The following is a 13760-nucleotide window of genomic DNA, read 5'->3' on the forward strand; positions in this document are numbered from 1 at the left end:
TACTTGTTCTGTCCGGCACCGGGTTCGACTAGTCGGCTCGGGGACTGGCCGACTGGAGTTATATTAGAAGTCCTACCCGCAGTCAGACAAGTAGTGTGCCGGCTCGCAAGCCTTCTCTTGCCAAAAGTCGGAGTTCGAAGAACCGGCTGTCCGGCTGGCAAGAGTTAAAGGCAGGAACGGGCGCCCACACGAAAAACGGCTAGGGACTAACGGACTAATATAACAAAAGCCGGTTTTTCTCACACCACTGACTGGCTACCAGAGTAGCCGGCCGGCCGGTTTCCATTCACTTCACTTCAATCCAAGAAAGCTCAAGTACTTGCCTCCCCAAAGAGGGAAGGCGGCAAAGGAAAAAGCCTAAGGATAAAAAAGCACACGCGAATGGAAACCAAACATGCACATGATAATATTTACATAAAAAGACCTCCGAGAGGCCAGCATTCAACATAGTTTGGATACACCCCCAGTGGGTGGAACTGCGAAAACTTAACAAAGATTGTTCAAAGACAACAAAGCAGGAAAGATAAAGACGGCAGGTCAAGCTGGCGGAGCGGCCGACGAGCCAGACTGGTTGGCGGAGACGGTCGTGCCGGCTGAAGGAGCGGCCGGCTGACGAACTTTGGCTTGGTCGCCGCCTCCCGCAGAGGGCGCGCTTCCACGCGCCTCGTTGCTGGAGGCACGGTCGGCCTGAGGTCGGCCGATTGTTCCACCAGCCGGCTCGACGTCTTCGCCATCATCTTCGTCATCCTCGCCTTCGTCGCTGGAGGCAATCTCCTTCGCCGAGTCCTCGCCCACCGCCGGGTTCAGCCCGAACCACTCCTCCGGCTGAGCAACACCGTCATCATCGATTTCGGGTGCGAAAATGCTGATGTCGGTGCATTCGGCGATCGTCGATGCTCGCTGGGCGATAGCCGGCCTCACCTCTTCCAGCTCCGCGTCGGCCTCCATCCGCCAAGTGCGCAGCTGGTCCAGGCTCAGCCCTGGGTACCAAGCCCGAATGAACTCCAACGCCCGCCCGGCTCCGAGGCAGGCCGCCGACGCCTTCCAAGCCTCAAAGCGACCGACTGCGACCTCCAGCCAGTCGGCAGTTCGGCTTGGGGTGCGGGGATCGTCTCGCCGGGCCAGAGGGCGGCCAGCACTTGCGCCCCGGCACGTTGGAGCCGACGAAGCATCCGATGAGCCGGCTGCAACCGCGCCTGGACAGCCAAGAGCTGCTCCTCGAGCGTCCGGTTCGCATCCGGCGCGATGTTGGCCCCCGCCTGACGACGCGCCTCGCGATGGGCCTCAATGCTTTGGGCGGCGAAGGCGGAGTAGCCCGGGAAGTAATCTGCAAGAAACAACGAGCAGCAGCTCAGGATAAGCCAAAACCCAGGCGGCGAGGGGCAGGAGAAGGGCTAAGAAGGCGACTTACCATCGATCAAGTCCTCGATCCGGCCGAAGCCTTCGTCCAGGGCTCGCCGGGTCTCAGACCAGCTCGCCGCCTCGGTCTCATACTCCGCCTTCAAGGCGGCTTCGCTTTCCTGTGCCGCCTGCAGGGCCGCTTTGTGGCTCTCCTCTTGGTCGGCCAGCTTCTTGGCTAGGCGATCCTGTTCTTGGACCAAGGCGGCGCACTCGGCCTCCTTGGTATGAAGGGCGGCTTTCGCTTCACCGAGCTCCTTCCTCAAGTCGGCGTTGGCCCCTGAAGACAAAGAAAAGAAAAACCAATAAGAAAAGAGTCGTCAAGAAAGATCCGACCCGACTGCGCAGCAGTCGGCCCGAATCTCGGGGACTACACCCAGTGGGTGCGCTAACGCGCCCCCACAGGAGACAGACAAAATTGAGTACTTACTTCGGCTATCGGCCAGGTCATCGGTCCGCAGGCTCAACTCCCGAGCCTGGGAGTTGAAGGCGGCAGCACGAAGGTTGTGGTATTCCTGAAAGTTCAGAAAAAAGCAAAGTAAGGTAGCCGTCGAGAAAGATCCGACCCGACTGCGCAGCAGTCGGCCCGAATCTCGGGGACTACACCCAGTGGGTGCGCTGACGCGCCCCCATGGAAGAAATTAAGAAAGCAAAGCAGCCAGGAACGAAGGACTCACCCGGATAGTGGCTCGCGTTGACAAGAACTCCTGGGTGAACTGTTGCAGCAGGGCGGCCTGAGCTTGCAGCCGGCTCCGGACCCCTTGAGCCACCACATTCAGCTCGCCAGTCCCCCCCGCTGGGAGTCCACTCGGACGTGGCAGTGTTGGCCGCCTCCAGGTCTTCCGCCGACTGGCCGGCGCCCGCGACACGGTGCAACTCCGGCGGAGCGGCACCTCCCCCTACGCGCCGGCTCGCCGCCAGCTGCACCTCGAGGCCGGCTCTGTTCTCCGGCTCATCTCCGGCCGGCCCCCCTGGCGCCGCTGACGATTGACCGCCTTGGCCCGCTCCGGTTGGTGCTGCTGGCGGCGCTCTCCCTGCAAAGGCCACGGGGTCTTCCCCCCTCTCCATCAGCGGCGGGTCTTGGACGATCTCCTCCGCCAGGGGCAATGGGATATCGGGGACTACGGCTCGGAGAGGAATGGCGAGCAGTGGAGGCTGGTTGCGCGAGCTTTCCGCCTTCGTCTCCGCGGTAGCCGCCTCCGTCTGGGCCTTGGCTGCCGCATCGGCCTGCTCCCTCGTCGCCTGGGCGGCCGCCTTCTCCGCTGCCTCGCGCTCCTCCCACACTTCGCGGGCGTTCCGCTCTGTGGCTTCCCTGAGATCGGCGCGGGGGTCCACGCGGCGGGAGCTCGAAGACCCTCCAGCCGGCCCCACGACGGAGCCGCCCGGACCCCGCTCAAGGGAAAGCGGCGCCCTGTCCAGCAAGCGAGAAAAAGTTAAGAAGAATATTCGAAGAGAAAGAGAATGATGACAAGCATACGGCAAGGCAATCGAAGACTTACGCTGAGACCGCCGGAGGCTGCTTCACCGCCTTGCGGAAGCGGGCCGCTTTCGCAGCCGCCTCGTCTCGCTTGGTCGCCGCGGCGGAGGCTTTGGGCTTCTTCGGCCGACTGCCAAAGAGGCCTGAAGCGGCCCGGCGTTTCTGCGCGCCGCCGCCGGCCGCCGGCACGACAGACGAGCCCGCGCCCTGATGGTCGGCCGCCGGCTGGCGACGCGGGGCGACTTCGGCTTCGAATTCGTCCGGCCAGTCGTCCAAGCTCGCGGTGAACCTTGAGCCTCCGGGCTCGGCGTTGTCCCCCACCACGGCGTCTTCCATGGCGGCCGCCTCCAAGTCCGGGTCGTCAACGTCGTCCACCGTGCGGTCGGGAGCATACTGGCGTTCAATCCCTGCCGCCCCGGCCGGCGGCGCAAGAAGAGGGTTCTGCTCAAAGAACCGACTGGTCAGAAGCCGGTCATCATGAAGCCGGCTGACGACAAAAAGAAGATAGAGAGAGAAGCTTACCACGGGCGAAGGATTGGCGCGAGAATACGGCACCTTGCCGTACTGCCAGTCCCCGGCGAGCTTGCAGTTGGCGATGTAGTTAACCATGAGCGCCACCTCCGCATGGGGCATGTCCCATGTGCTCAGCCGGCTTGGGTCGAAGCGGCCGCTCATCTGACACATCATGTGGGGCCGGCTTTGGAGAGGAAGGATCCGGCGCTCCACGAAGGCGGCCACCAAGTCGGCCCCGCGCAAGCCTTCCGACTGAATCATCACCCGAAGCTGGGAGATGGCGGCGTTCCCGGCCGGAGACAGTGACCGGGACCAGAAGCTCCACGAGGGCTGCCTCCCAGCCGGCGGGCCGGCTACGTAAGCCGGCAGGTTGATGTAGTCTCCTTGCTCGGCGATGTTCTTCACGTAGAAATACGATCTCTGCCAGACCTTCACTGACTGGATCAAGGGGATGGGCGGGAACGGGTTGTTCTCGCTCGCCCTCCTCATGGCGATGAAGGCCCCGCAGGAGGCGGGCACGCCGGCGACGACTGTACCGAGCTTGCTCTGGAAGAACTCTCCCCAGAGTTCCAGCGTGGGGAGCAGCCCCAAGAAGCCTTCGCAGAGGGAGACGAAGGCCGACAGCAGCATCACCGCATTGGGCGTGAGGTGATGCGGCTGGAGGTTGTAGAATTCCAGGAAAGAGCGCAGAAATCCGCTCGCCGGAAGACCAAAGCCGCGCAGCCAGTGTGAGCGGAAGACGACCCGCTCGCCCTCCTCCGGTGCCGGCGAGATCTCCTTCGCCAGCGCCAGGCGGACCTGTACGAGGTCGGCGCCGGGCAGGCGCCGGGTCTGGCGGAGGAACTCCACATGGTCGTCATGGACATTGGAGCCGTCCCACGAGCTTGACAACACCATGGGAGCGAGGCGGTGCAGAGACGCGGCGGCGCTGAGACGGGAAGCTGCGATAGCAGCGAGAGGAAGAAACGAGGGTTAGGAGGGGCGGAGCGGGAGAGAGCGTGCAAACCTCTGTCGCTCTCCCTCCCCCCCCCCCTACTTATAGGCTCACGTGGCGGAGCCGAGGAGGCGCGGCGTGGGGAAGCGTGGGGATCGATCGTGCCCACTCCCCACGTCCCGCGATTATTGAGCCTTAATGGTGAAACAAAACTGCCTCGAGAAGGCGAGCGGCCCCTGTGGGCCACGGAAGATCCGCGCCCGGACCAAGGCTCGCGAGTGGCGGGCCCGGGCCTGCGGCGGCGTCCCGTCGCGTGCGTGCGCTCGCAGGATCTCACCGCCACGTGGCCGCGGGAGGGCCCGCAGTCAGCGTGCAGGTCCCCCCTCTCCTCCCGCCTACAGGACGCGGGGCTCTCTGAAGTCGGCATTCGCCCGCTAAGCCGGCTCTTCAGGATGGGAAGCTGACCAAGCTTCTCGTCCCCCTGCTCGCCTCAGAGCTCGATCAGCTTCGGGGACTACTGTCGGAGTAAATAGCCATGGGTAGCCTAGCCGGCTTCCCCTGGCCCTTCTGAAAAAAGTTGCGAGCCCGCCCGGCTCCCAAGAATCCAAGACATGGGGCCGCCTTCCCCTTGTTGGCCGCCACCCAGGCCGGCTTTCGGAAGGCGGTCCGACTTTAGCCCTCATGAGAAGGCCGACTCCAAGAAGCCGGCCATGAGAAGGCCGACTCCAAGAAGCCGGCTCCCCATAAAGCGGTCGAGACCGTACCCACAAAAGTTTGCACCCACCTAACGGCGGTGCGACGGGGCGTGGCTACAGTAAAGCTTGCCACCCCCGAATCCCGGAGCACGCCTGGCACAGTGCGCCGTACAGGGTAGGCATGACCCGTCCGGCGCAGCACTGTTGCCATGTTGACCCTGGCATCACCCACGACGGGCCGCCAGCGTGGCCCACAGACGGTGGGCCCCTTTGAGCAGAGAGACGCCCGAAGGCGGCCATGCCTCCAACCAGTCGGCCCAAGATGGAGCCGGCTCCCCACAGCCGGCTTGCCGCCTCCCTCGAAGAGGACGCCCCATTAAGGAGACAAGACGCGGTAAGGCTACAGCGATCGCCTGACAGGCGGCGGTACTGTAGCCGCTCTTACCACGATGAAGCTCACGTCAACAAGATGGAGCCACAGTAACCAGCCACCGACCAGGCCCTGGACAGTGGGGCCTGCCTGTCGACCAAGGAGCCAGCAGCCGGCAGGACCCACCAGTCGGCGGGCCCCAGCAGCCGGCGCAGAAGCCGGCGAGCGCAGTCACAGACGGCTGGGCCCCACGCCCAGTCGGATTACCATTGTACCCCCGGGGGGGTAGGCCTATATAAACCCCCCGGAGCACCCATGCAAAGGGTTGGACCCCCTGCTAGTCTTAGACACCACAGAAGGAGAGGAAACAGGCTAGCCGTGCCCTTCTTCCTCCTCCCACCAAACAGCTCAAGGAGCGTTGTGTTGCTACTTGATTCATCTAGTGAACATGCGGAGACCCCGCAGAGCAGCAGTAGGGGTGTTATCTCCACGGAGAGCCCCGAAGCTGGGTAAGATCCGCCGGCATGCATGTCTTCGCCTTATCCCGTTTCCAGGCACCGGCGATGTCTTATTGGCTCCCACAATGATAAGCCACCCGTTGGCATATGTCGCACCTACCACCCGACAGTAGCACTGCCGTTTAGGTCATATTGGTGTAAAGCGCATGAAGAAAATCCATGTTGATGGGCTTTTGGAATCACTTGATTATGAATCAGTTGATGCTAGCGAACCATGCCTCATTGGCAAAGATGACTAAGACTCCATTCTCCAAAACAATGCAGCGAGCAACTGACTTATTGGATATAATACATACTGATGTATGAGGTCGATGAGTGTTGAGGCTCGCAGCGGGTATCGTTATTTTATGACCTTCACAGATGATTTGAGCAGATATGGGTATATCTACTTGAAGAAACATAAGTCTGAAACATTTGAAAAGTTCAAAGAATTTCAGAGTGAAGTGGAAAATCATCGAACAAGAAAATAAAGTTTCTACGATCTGATCGCAGAGGCGAATATTTGAGTTACGAGTTTGGTCTTCAATTAAAACAATGTGGAATAGTTTCACAAACTCATGCCACCTGGAACACCATAGCGTAATGGTGTGTCCGAACATCATAACCGTACTTTATTTGATATAGTGCAATCTATGATGTCTCTTACCGATTCACCACTATCGTTTTGGGGTTATGCATTAGAGACAGTTGCATTCACATTAAAAAGGGCACCATCTTAATCCGTTGAGACGACACCGTATGAACTATGGTTTAGCAAGAAACGTAAGCTGTCGTTTCTTAAAGTTTGGGGTTGCAATGCTTATGTGAAAAAGTTTCATCTTGATAAGCTCAAACCCAAGTCGGAGAAGTGCGTCTTCATAGGATACCCAAAAGTAACTGTTGGGTACACCTTCTATCACATATCTGAAGTGTTGGGGATATTACTACTGGATAAAAAACCGGCCAGGAGAGGCCGGGTTATCCCTATGATGATTACTTTATTTGAAGCCCAGGAAGACAAAAGATGGTGGCGCTTCATGAAGGCCCAAGGCCCAAAGGCGGGTTAAGGCCTGTAGACATAAAGCGACATTGATATGTAACTTGCATTGTAAGATAGAAGGAATAGAGACCGAGCCGGACACGTTTATGATCTGGCCTAGGGATTCTGTAAACCGACGGGCGTCGACCTATGTATATAAAGGCGCGACCCAGCGGCGGTTTAGGGACAACAGACAATAACTCGAGAGCTAGGCAAAGCGGATTCGCTCCCTGATCATCGAAACCCAAGAAATTCCATCACAACTGGACGTAGGCTTTACCTTCAACGGAAGGGGCCAAACCAGTATAACTCTTGCGTCCCTTGTACGCTTTAACCCCTTTAAGCTAACCCATCGCGATGGCTCCACGACTAAGTCCTTCCACGAGGACATCTGCCGTGACAAAACCACGAAAGTTGGCGCCCACCGTGGGGCTATCGCACGATGGTTTCGAGTTCTTGAAGGGCAGCTTCAAAGGACTCAAGGGATACGTTATGGGTCGGATGACTAAAAGTCATCACGTCAAGCTCTACATCGACGATGCACGATGGAGTCCCGAGGCCAGCTCAATTGAGTACGGGTACCGGGTCCCCTTTGGTGGAATTCACATCTTCATTGGCAAGATCGGCGAACCGGGCCCTCAGGCGGACATCTGCACCGACATCATCGAGACGGCTCAGCATGCAAGGTCTGCCCAGGTTCAGCCCGCCGTAAAGCATGCCTTCGTAGGTGTCATCCATGGAGCGGAATATGAGGATAGATCGGCATTTGGTGGCGAAACCGTTGTCTATTTTGATGACGAGTCTTTAACCGGAGAGACCGAGTCACTGTATCAGCTGCAGGATGGCCGGATTAGTGGTGGTTCCGATGGCGACAGTATTTCGGGCCCCCTTGATCCGCCGAGTCGGGTCGCAGTCTTCATGGCCGGTACACAATCAGTGCAGCACTCTTCTACCATTGTAGCAATGATCTCTGGTTCATCAGCAGCAACACCAGCGGGAGCAGGGGGCTTTGCGCCACCTCCGGTTCAGGTTTTGTCTGATTTGTTCGATGCTTTGGCAACGTTGATGGCAGCAGAGGTGGACGCGGCAAACCGGGATCAACACAACGCGGATATTGCAAAGGTGAAGGATCAGATAACTCAGGCTAAAGCGGACTTGGCGGCGGAGAACACCAGGATGGCTACAGAGCGGGCCGAGTTAGAGGCTCGGGCTTACTGGCTTATGCTGGATCAGAGTGCGTCAGATGATGTCATGAGGAGAAGATACCGGTCGCACCTTCCACTGGTTTTTGAGGCAAGAAATCTCTTTAACACGCCAGGAGCAGGCACCAGCAACCAGCCAGTGGTAAATCGGGCGGAGGCACCTGGGACTGGGGGACCGGTTCAGCCGCGCGTGATGGAGCCGCCGCCTCAGCCTCGTCAGAACGATCTCCCATCACGACACGTCTCAACGCCTCCGGGTCATTACTCTAACCCGTTGGATAACATCGTTGCTCACTACACCACAACACGGATGCAACGGCATGTAATCTGCCGGGATAATGCACTTAAGAGGGCAGATAAACTGCCGGGACAGAGTTTCTCCCAGCAGATAGAACTGCCACGAGAACGGCTGCCGGGGATTACTTCTCCCGGCAGGTAAACATTTCCTGGCAGTTTTTCTGCCGTGACCATTGTATTTGCCGGCAGTTTGTTTTCTCCCGGCAGATTAGTCATCTAATAGGAACTACATCTTACCGGCAGTTCTATAGCCTGCACAAGGACATTTACCCGGCAGGTAATATGCCAACACACACGTGTTGTTTCACAGCCAGTGCAATATATCCCTAATTTAAGACACAGCCACTATGTTGAGGCAATGAAGACATATCACACAATCTAAACACACACTTTAATCAATGTTACATGCAAGGTCTCATTCAATAACATTAACCAATCAAATACATAAGAACATTCTGCCACAATGCAAAGTACATATGTTTCTAGGAAAAGAAATTGTGCCACACATCCAAAATGAGAATTCCATGGCTTATGTGCCAAAACAACCACCAAAATGAGCAAAGTGAAACTTGCAAAATCTTTAGGCTCAACAAAGAAGGCATATTACATACTCCCTATCTACCGAATTATTTGTCTAGATACAGATGTACCTAAACACCTTCTAGTCTAAGACAACATAATTTGGGACGGAGGTAATATATATTATCACTCCACCAACTTGTAAGATCGTCCAAACCTCCAGCAACTTGTACATCTTCCAAACCTCCAACAACTTGTGTATCTTTGAGATACATGCAACAATATACATAAGAACTATAATATAGAATCTTGTAGACAAGATACTATAGTTTCTTTACAGTATTCACAAATTCTGGCCCTATGCATACATTGGTCATAGCTAGCTACAAGAACAGAAATCAATGCGTCTTATAAGCTATTATATATGATATAGTTATGCAAAGAAATAGATCAATTAGTACTATGAAAGCCAAATAAAAGTAAATATATCAACTATGTTCATGAATAAAAACAATTTTCAAGTTTGGCTCATGTACAATACCAATCTGATTACATTAAGGGAGAAATTGCAAAGAAATGACAAAGTAGTCAAGAGAGGTTCATTGAGCAAAGAATTGTCCACCCGTGTTGGCTAACGCCGATCTATGTTACTGATGAATCATGTATAAGGTATTAGTTCAGGAGCATATTACTGATGCTGAGGTCATTGTCAAAGCTGTAATGAGACATATAGCCATCACTTAATTATGTGTAATGTCATTACTGATATAAGTATTGCCGCAAGATAGAACTGTATTATGGTTTTGATGGTGTATAACCAGTGGAGTAATTTTGTAGTGTAGGCATAAACAAAAATTGCGAACTTTACCATAGTTCAAAGGCTGCTGTTATGCCTCAATCAATGCAAGGTTCTTTCAGGTTGAAATAAATCTACCTTCATAATCAACATTGATGGCAAGTGTGCCAATTTGGTGCTTAAGCCTTGCTATACTATTTACTAGGAAGGAATGCCTTGGAATCAATCAATCAATCAAATGCACTGGCAATAAAATGAGATGCATAATGTACCATCAGGACAATTCATGTTTCTACCAAGCAAAAGCAGCATCCTACTTTCAATTTGTGGTCTTGCTACACTTAAGTTCTGAATCAAAATAGCGGACAGTACCTAACCAAACTAAGCTTCTAAAATAAAGCTTGGAGCTATCATGAAGATAACTGTCATTTTAAGTGTAATCGTGAATTCCAACATGGCATTATGCTATTTCACAGTTTTTGCTAATATATAGGATACACATGTACAAGAAAGGTGCAACTAATGCCCTGGAGAAACCGAATTCAGAAATTACTACTTTACAAGGGGTGAGACAGCCACAGATCTAAACAATTGTAAAGATGTAAGTGAGTCCAAGGCATATTACCTCAGCTTGCTTCTGCCATACACTTAGAATACTTCCAGCTGCATTAGAAGTAAAGACTTTTAAGCAATCAACCATAATGTTCATTGGTAAAATATAATCACAAAAACATAAGCTTACATGCTTGTGTCTTCTGGTATCCCCTTTTCCTCTTTTATCTATTTTTGAAATGAAGATGCCAGCTTCTGTAATGATGGTTACTTGGTTAGCAATAGAACGGGTAAAATGTAGTTGGTATTTATACTTTTATTTAGTCTTTGAGAACAGAACACAATAAAAAAATGTAAAATACTTGTTTAATTTTCAATTGCAATTTATGTTTTCTCCGATGCATATACCAATATAATAATGATGATGCAATATTTTTCTCAAAGACACATATAAATACATGCCATTTTGTATCAGAAGAAAGCCGATGAGGTGCGAGATTGCATATCACAAAGGCGACAACAATTGAATAGGTAACATAATCGAAACAACTGATGAAAATTGTCAAATCTCAAGATTTTGTTAGCAGAAGAACAACTATGCACAAGTTCGAAGATTCTGAACTGTTCATATTTGGGCGGCGATCTCGTTTGCAGTATTTATCTTCGACAGATGGATAAGAACTGAAAGTATATGTCAGTAACATACCCTTCTTTTTCAAACGAAACATGGCCTACATTCTAAGAAAATTCCATCTGACCTTGTATACCTCACCCTATTCTTGCTTTGTTTTAAAACTGATTCTTAGAGCTGAAATAGGACCATATACTTCGAAAACTACTTTTGACGCATGGCGTCTAGTGGGATGCATATCTCGCCTGCATGATTGCTCGTGGATCAGTGACGTGCATTGATGCATAGCTTTTCTCAAATTTCCTAGATATATCCATCGGCTCATTTGAGTAGGTATGGCACACGATTGAGCCAAGGCTTTTTGTATCTACACCGGACCACGTTGTCGCTGTACACTAGTTCTAAATACGAGCCACTGACGGCAGCAAGACTACTGAGACCAAAATATCAAGGCTAGCTAATATGGCTATCTTTTTGTGCTGACAGAGGCAGGTCCAATTTTTAGAAAAAAATCCATTTCATTTGACTCATTTAATGCACAAGCGCACCGGCCAACCGCATTTTTGAAGGTCCCATGGGGGAAAAATGCCATGCACCCCCTCAATACTGTGCACCACACCCGTCCCTGCATCCTTTTCTAGAACCAAAATTCCTGATTCGTGGTGTGAGCCAGCTGAGTATAGTCCCCCACGACAGGCATTTAACACACCGCGTCTTGATCTGTCAGCATACCGTATCCATCACTCATATAGATGAATCAAATAGCCAAACTAAAAGCTGGCAGTTTTAGCTCGTATCTAACAGCACACGTAGACGGCATAGATACCGTGGGCTGTTGCCGCTGTGCGCTGAAAAGTCCATTTCCCATATGCTTCTGCTATCATAACTGATAAGGATCAACTATATGGCTTCTCAAGCATGACAAGTTAGAGCAACAAACATTCACAGAATGTACGCATAACTGAACTAATGCTCAAGGATTAAACGATGCACACTGCTGTGTATATTGGTTAATTAGGTAAAAGATAAACTAGGTTATCAGAATACTAGATAAGTTTATAAATGAAAATTACTTCATAATTCTCCTACAATAATGGTTATTTGCTACACAAGGTTTAGTTGGTGCGTTGTGAATGTGAGTGTGTCCTTGTTGTACTCTGAACAGACATACAAGGAAAAAACAGGGAATAGCATCTTGATACATACATATAGGTGATGAGCTCGATGATGAGAGAGGCGTCGTGGTGTGACTGGTGACGACTGTAGAGGTGTTTTGGAGCAGCCCTACGACCACCACGCCATCCGTTCTCCATAGCAGCAGGTGCTGCAGGCCTTCACCCCCAGAAGGTGCACGCCCCACCAAGAAGAGGAACGCTCAATGTCGATGCAGCTCGCGATCGATGGACGATCTGGTGCTTCCCGCAAAAGTACTGGATTATGGACCGCGTTCTGAAGGCAGTGGCGTTGGGAGTGTGGTGGAGGAAGTCCATAGAGAGGCCGTCGGGGACGAGCTCCTCGGGAGACAAGCGGCTACACTCCTGGTCTTACCCTCTCACGGATCCGGGCAAGGCATATGGAATGATGATGGGGGAAGTGGCGGTGGAGAGTTGAACAACCGGGGCGGCGTGTATGAGGCCCGGAGCAGCCAGATCCGGCAGCACCAACGACCAGCGCGGCCAGATCCGAACAACACCGATGACCAGCCCGGCCAAATCCGGCAATGGCTGCGCTACTTCCACCGAACGGGAGGTCAGCGGAGGAAGAGAGGTAGGGGCGACGCCGCACAAGGAAGGGGAGCACAGGGTGGCCAGGACTAGGGTTTGGAAGGGACGGTGGTGGAGTAGTTGGTGCGGCAGTGCTGGATCTGGGTGGAGGGATTTGGGGAACGACAATTGGGCTTGGGGGCTTTATTTATTTGGTGCGAAATTTTGGGCAACTCCCGTGGCAGCACACGTTTAGGCCCAGTATCTCGCGCCACTAAAGTCGCCGGCAGATAATGGGCCAAGGGGTACTTCTCCCGGCAAATATAGTGACCTAGGAAGTGTTTGTCATTGCCGGCAGTTTAGATGTCCTCGATGCTCATCTTCTCTCGGCAGTTACTTTGCCCTTAAGTAGTTCTAACGGCAGTACTAAGATTCTTGGCACATGATTTGCCCTTATTCTACTATTTCTCCCGACAGTTAATTGCCCCCAATCAGGTGTTGTGGTGTAGTGGCTGCCGCTTCATGATTGGCGGCCTTCCCAATTGATGGCGAGTCCCCGGTAGCAGTTGAGACACGACGGGCTAGGGAGCTCCTTCAGACGGCCTTGACTCAGCAGCAGGCTTATTCATATAGCCGCGAAAGGATTCATTCTACTCCCCGCCCAAGTCGGAGCTACAGTAGGCATATCGATGAACCGGCCGTATCAAGCAGTGCGCGGAATCGTAATTCGCCCCATGGCCATAACCCAGCGGGTGGCGATGGCAATGCTTAGGATGTAGTGGATCGCGCTAGGGCACGTCGAGAGGCCGAGTTAGCGGCGCAGCATGAGGCCCGCCAACTCATTCCGGTTCATCCAACAACGTCGGTGGAACCAGGGGTTACCTCCAGTTCGTTAGGGGTACCATGTCTCGTCCCAGCATTGCGCAATGTACGGCTACCCAAGGATTTCAAAGGCCAACGCAAAGGTGTCGAATTACACCGCCGATTTATCCCCCGAGTCATGGGTGGAAAGCTATGAGATGGAAATGGAGATGCTGGATGTGGACGAAGCAGCGTGTGCCAAATACTTTACCATGATGTTGGAGGGAACAGCTCACACATGGTTGAAAAATCTGCCGGCCAACTCTATTGGGTTGT

At 53.1% G+C, this 13760-nt stretch overlaps 1 protein-coding gene across 3 annotated transcripts; it reads right to left on the reverse strand.

The window, feature by feature from the left end:
- Window positions 1-414: 414 nt before the first annotated feature.
- LOC147971521 (uncharacterized) lies at window positions 415-13039 on the reverse strand. Of its 3 annotated transcripts, none has more exons than XM_087526157.1 (7): window positions 12127-13039; window positions 10480-10544; window positions 10363-10400; window positions 2076-9203; window positions 1829-1913; window positions 1412-1678; window positions 415-1327 (listed from the first exon to the last, which is right to left on the reverse strand). In XM_087526157.1, the coding sequence occupies exon 4, from the start codon at window positions 4283-4285 to the stop codon at window positions 2894-2896; it is 1392 nt and encodes a 463-aa protein (XP_087382283.1). In that variant the 5' UTR covers window positions 4286-9203; window positions 10363-10400; window positions 10480-10544; window positions 12127-13039; the 3' UTR covers window positions 415-1327; window positions 1412-1678; window positions 1829-1913; window positions 2076-2893. The 3 variants fall into 3 exon arrangements, with proteins under 3 accessions (XP_087382283.1, XP_087382282.1, XP_087382281.1); XM_087526156.1 differs by having other exon boundaries at window positions 2076-9324; XM_087526155.1 differs by having other exon boundaries at window positions 2076-9656.
- Between the last annotated feature and the right edge of the window lie 721 nt (window positions 13040-13760).

Source organism: Triticum urartu, chromosome 5A (assembly GCF_056163025.1).
Source record: "Triticum urartu cultivar PI428250 chromosome 5A, HENAU_Tu73, whole genome shotgun sequence".
Lineage (NCBI taxonomy): Eukaryota > Viridiplantae > Streptophyta > Magnoliopsida > Poales > Poaceae > Triticum > Triticum urartu.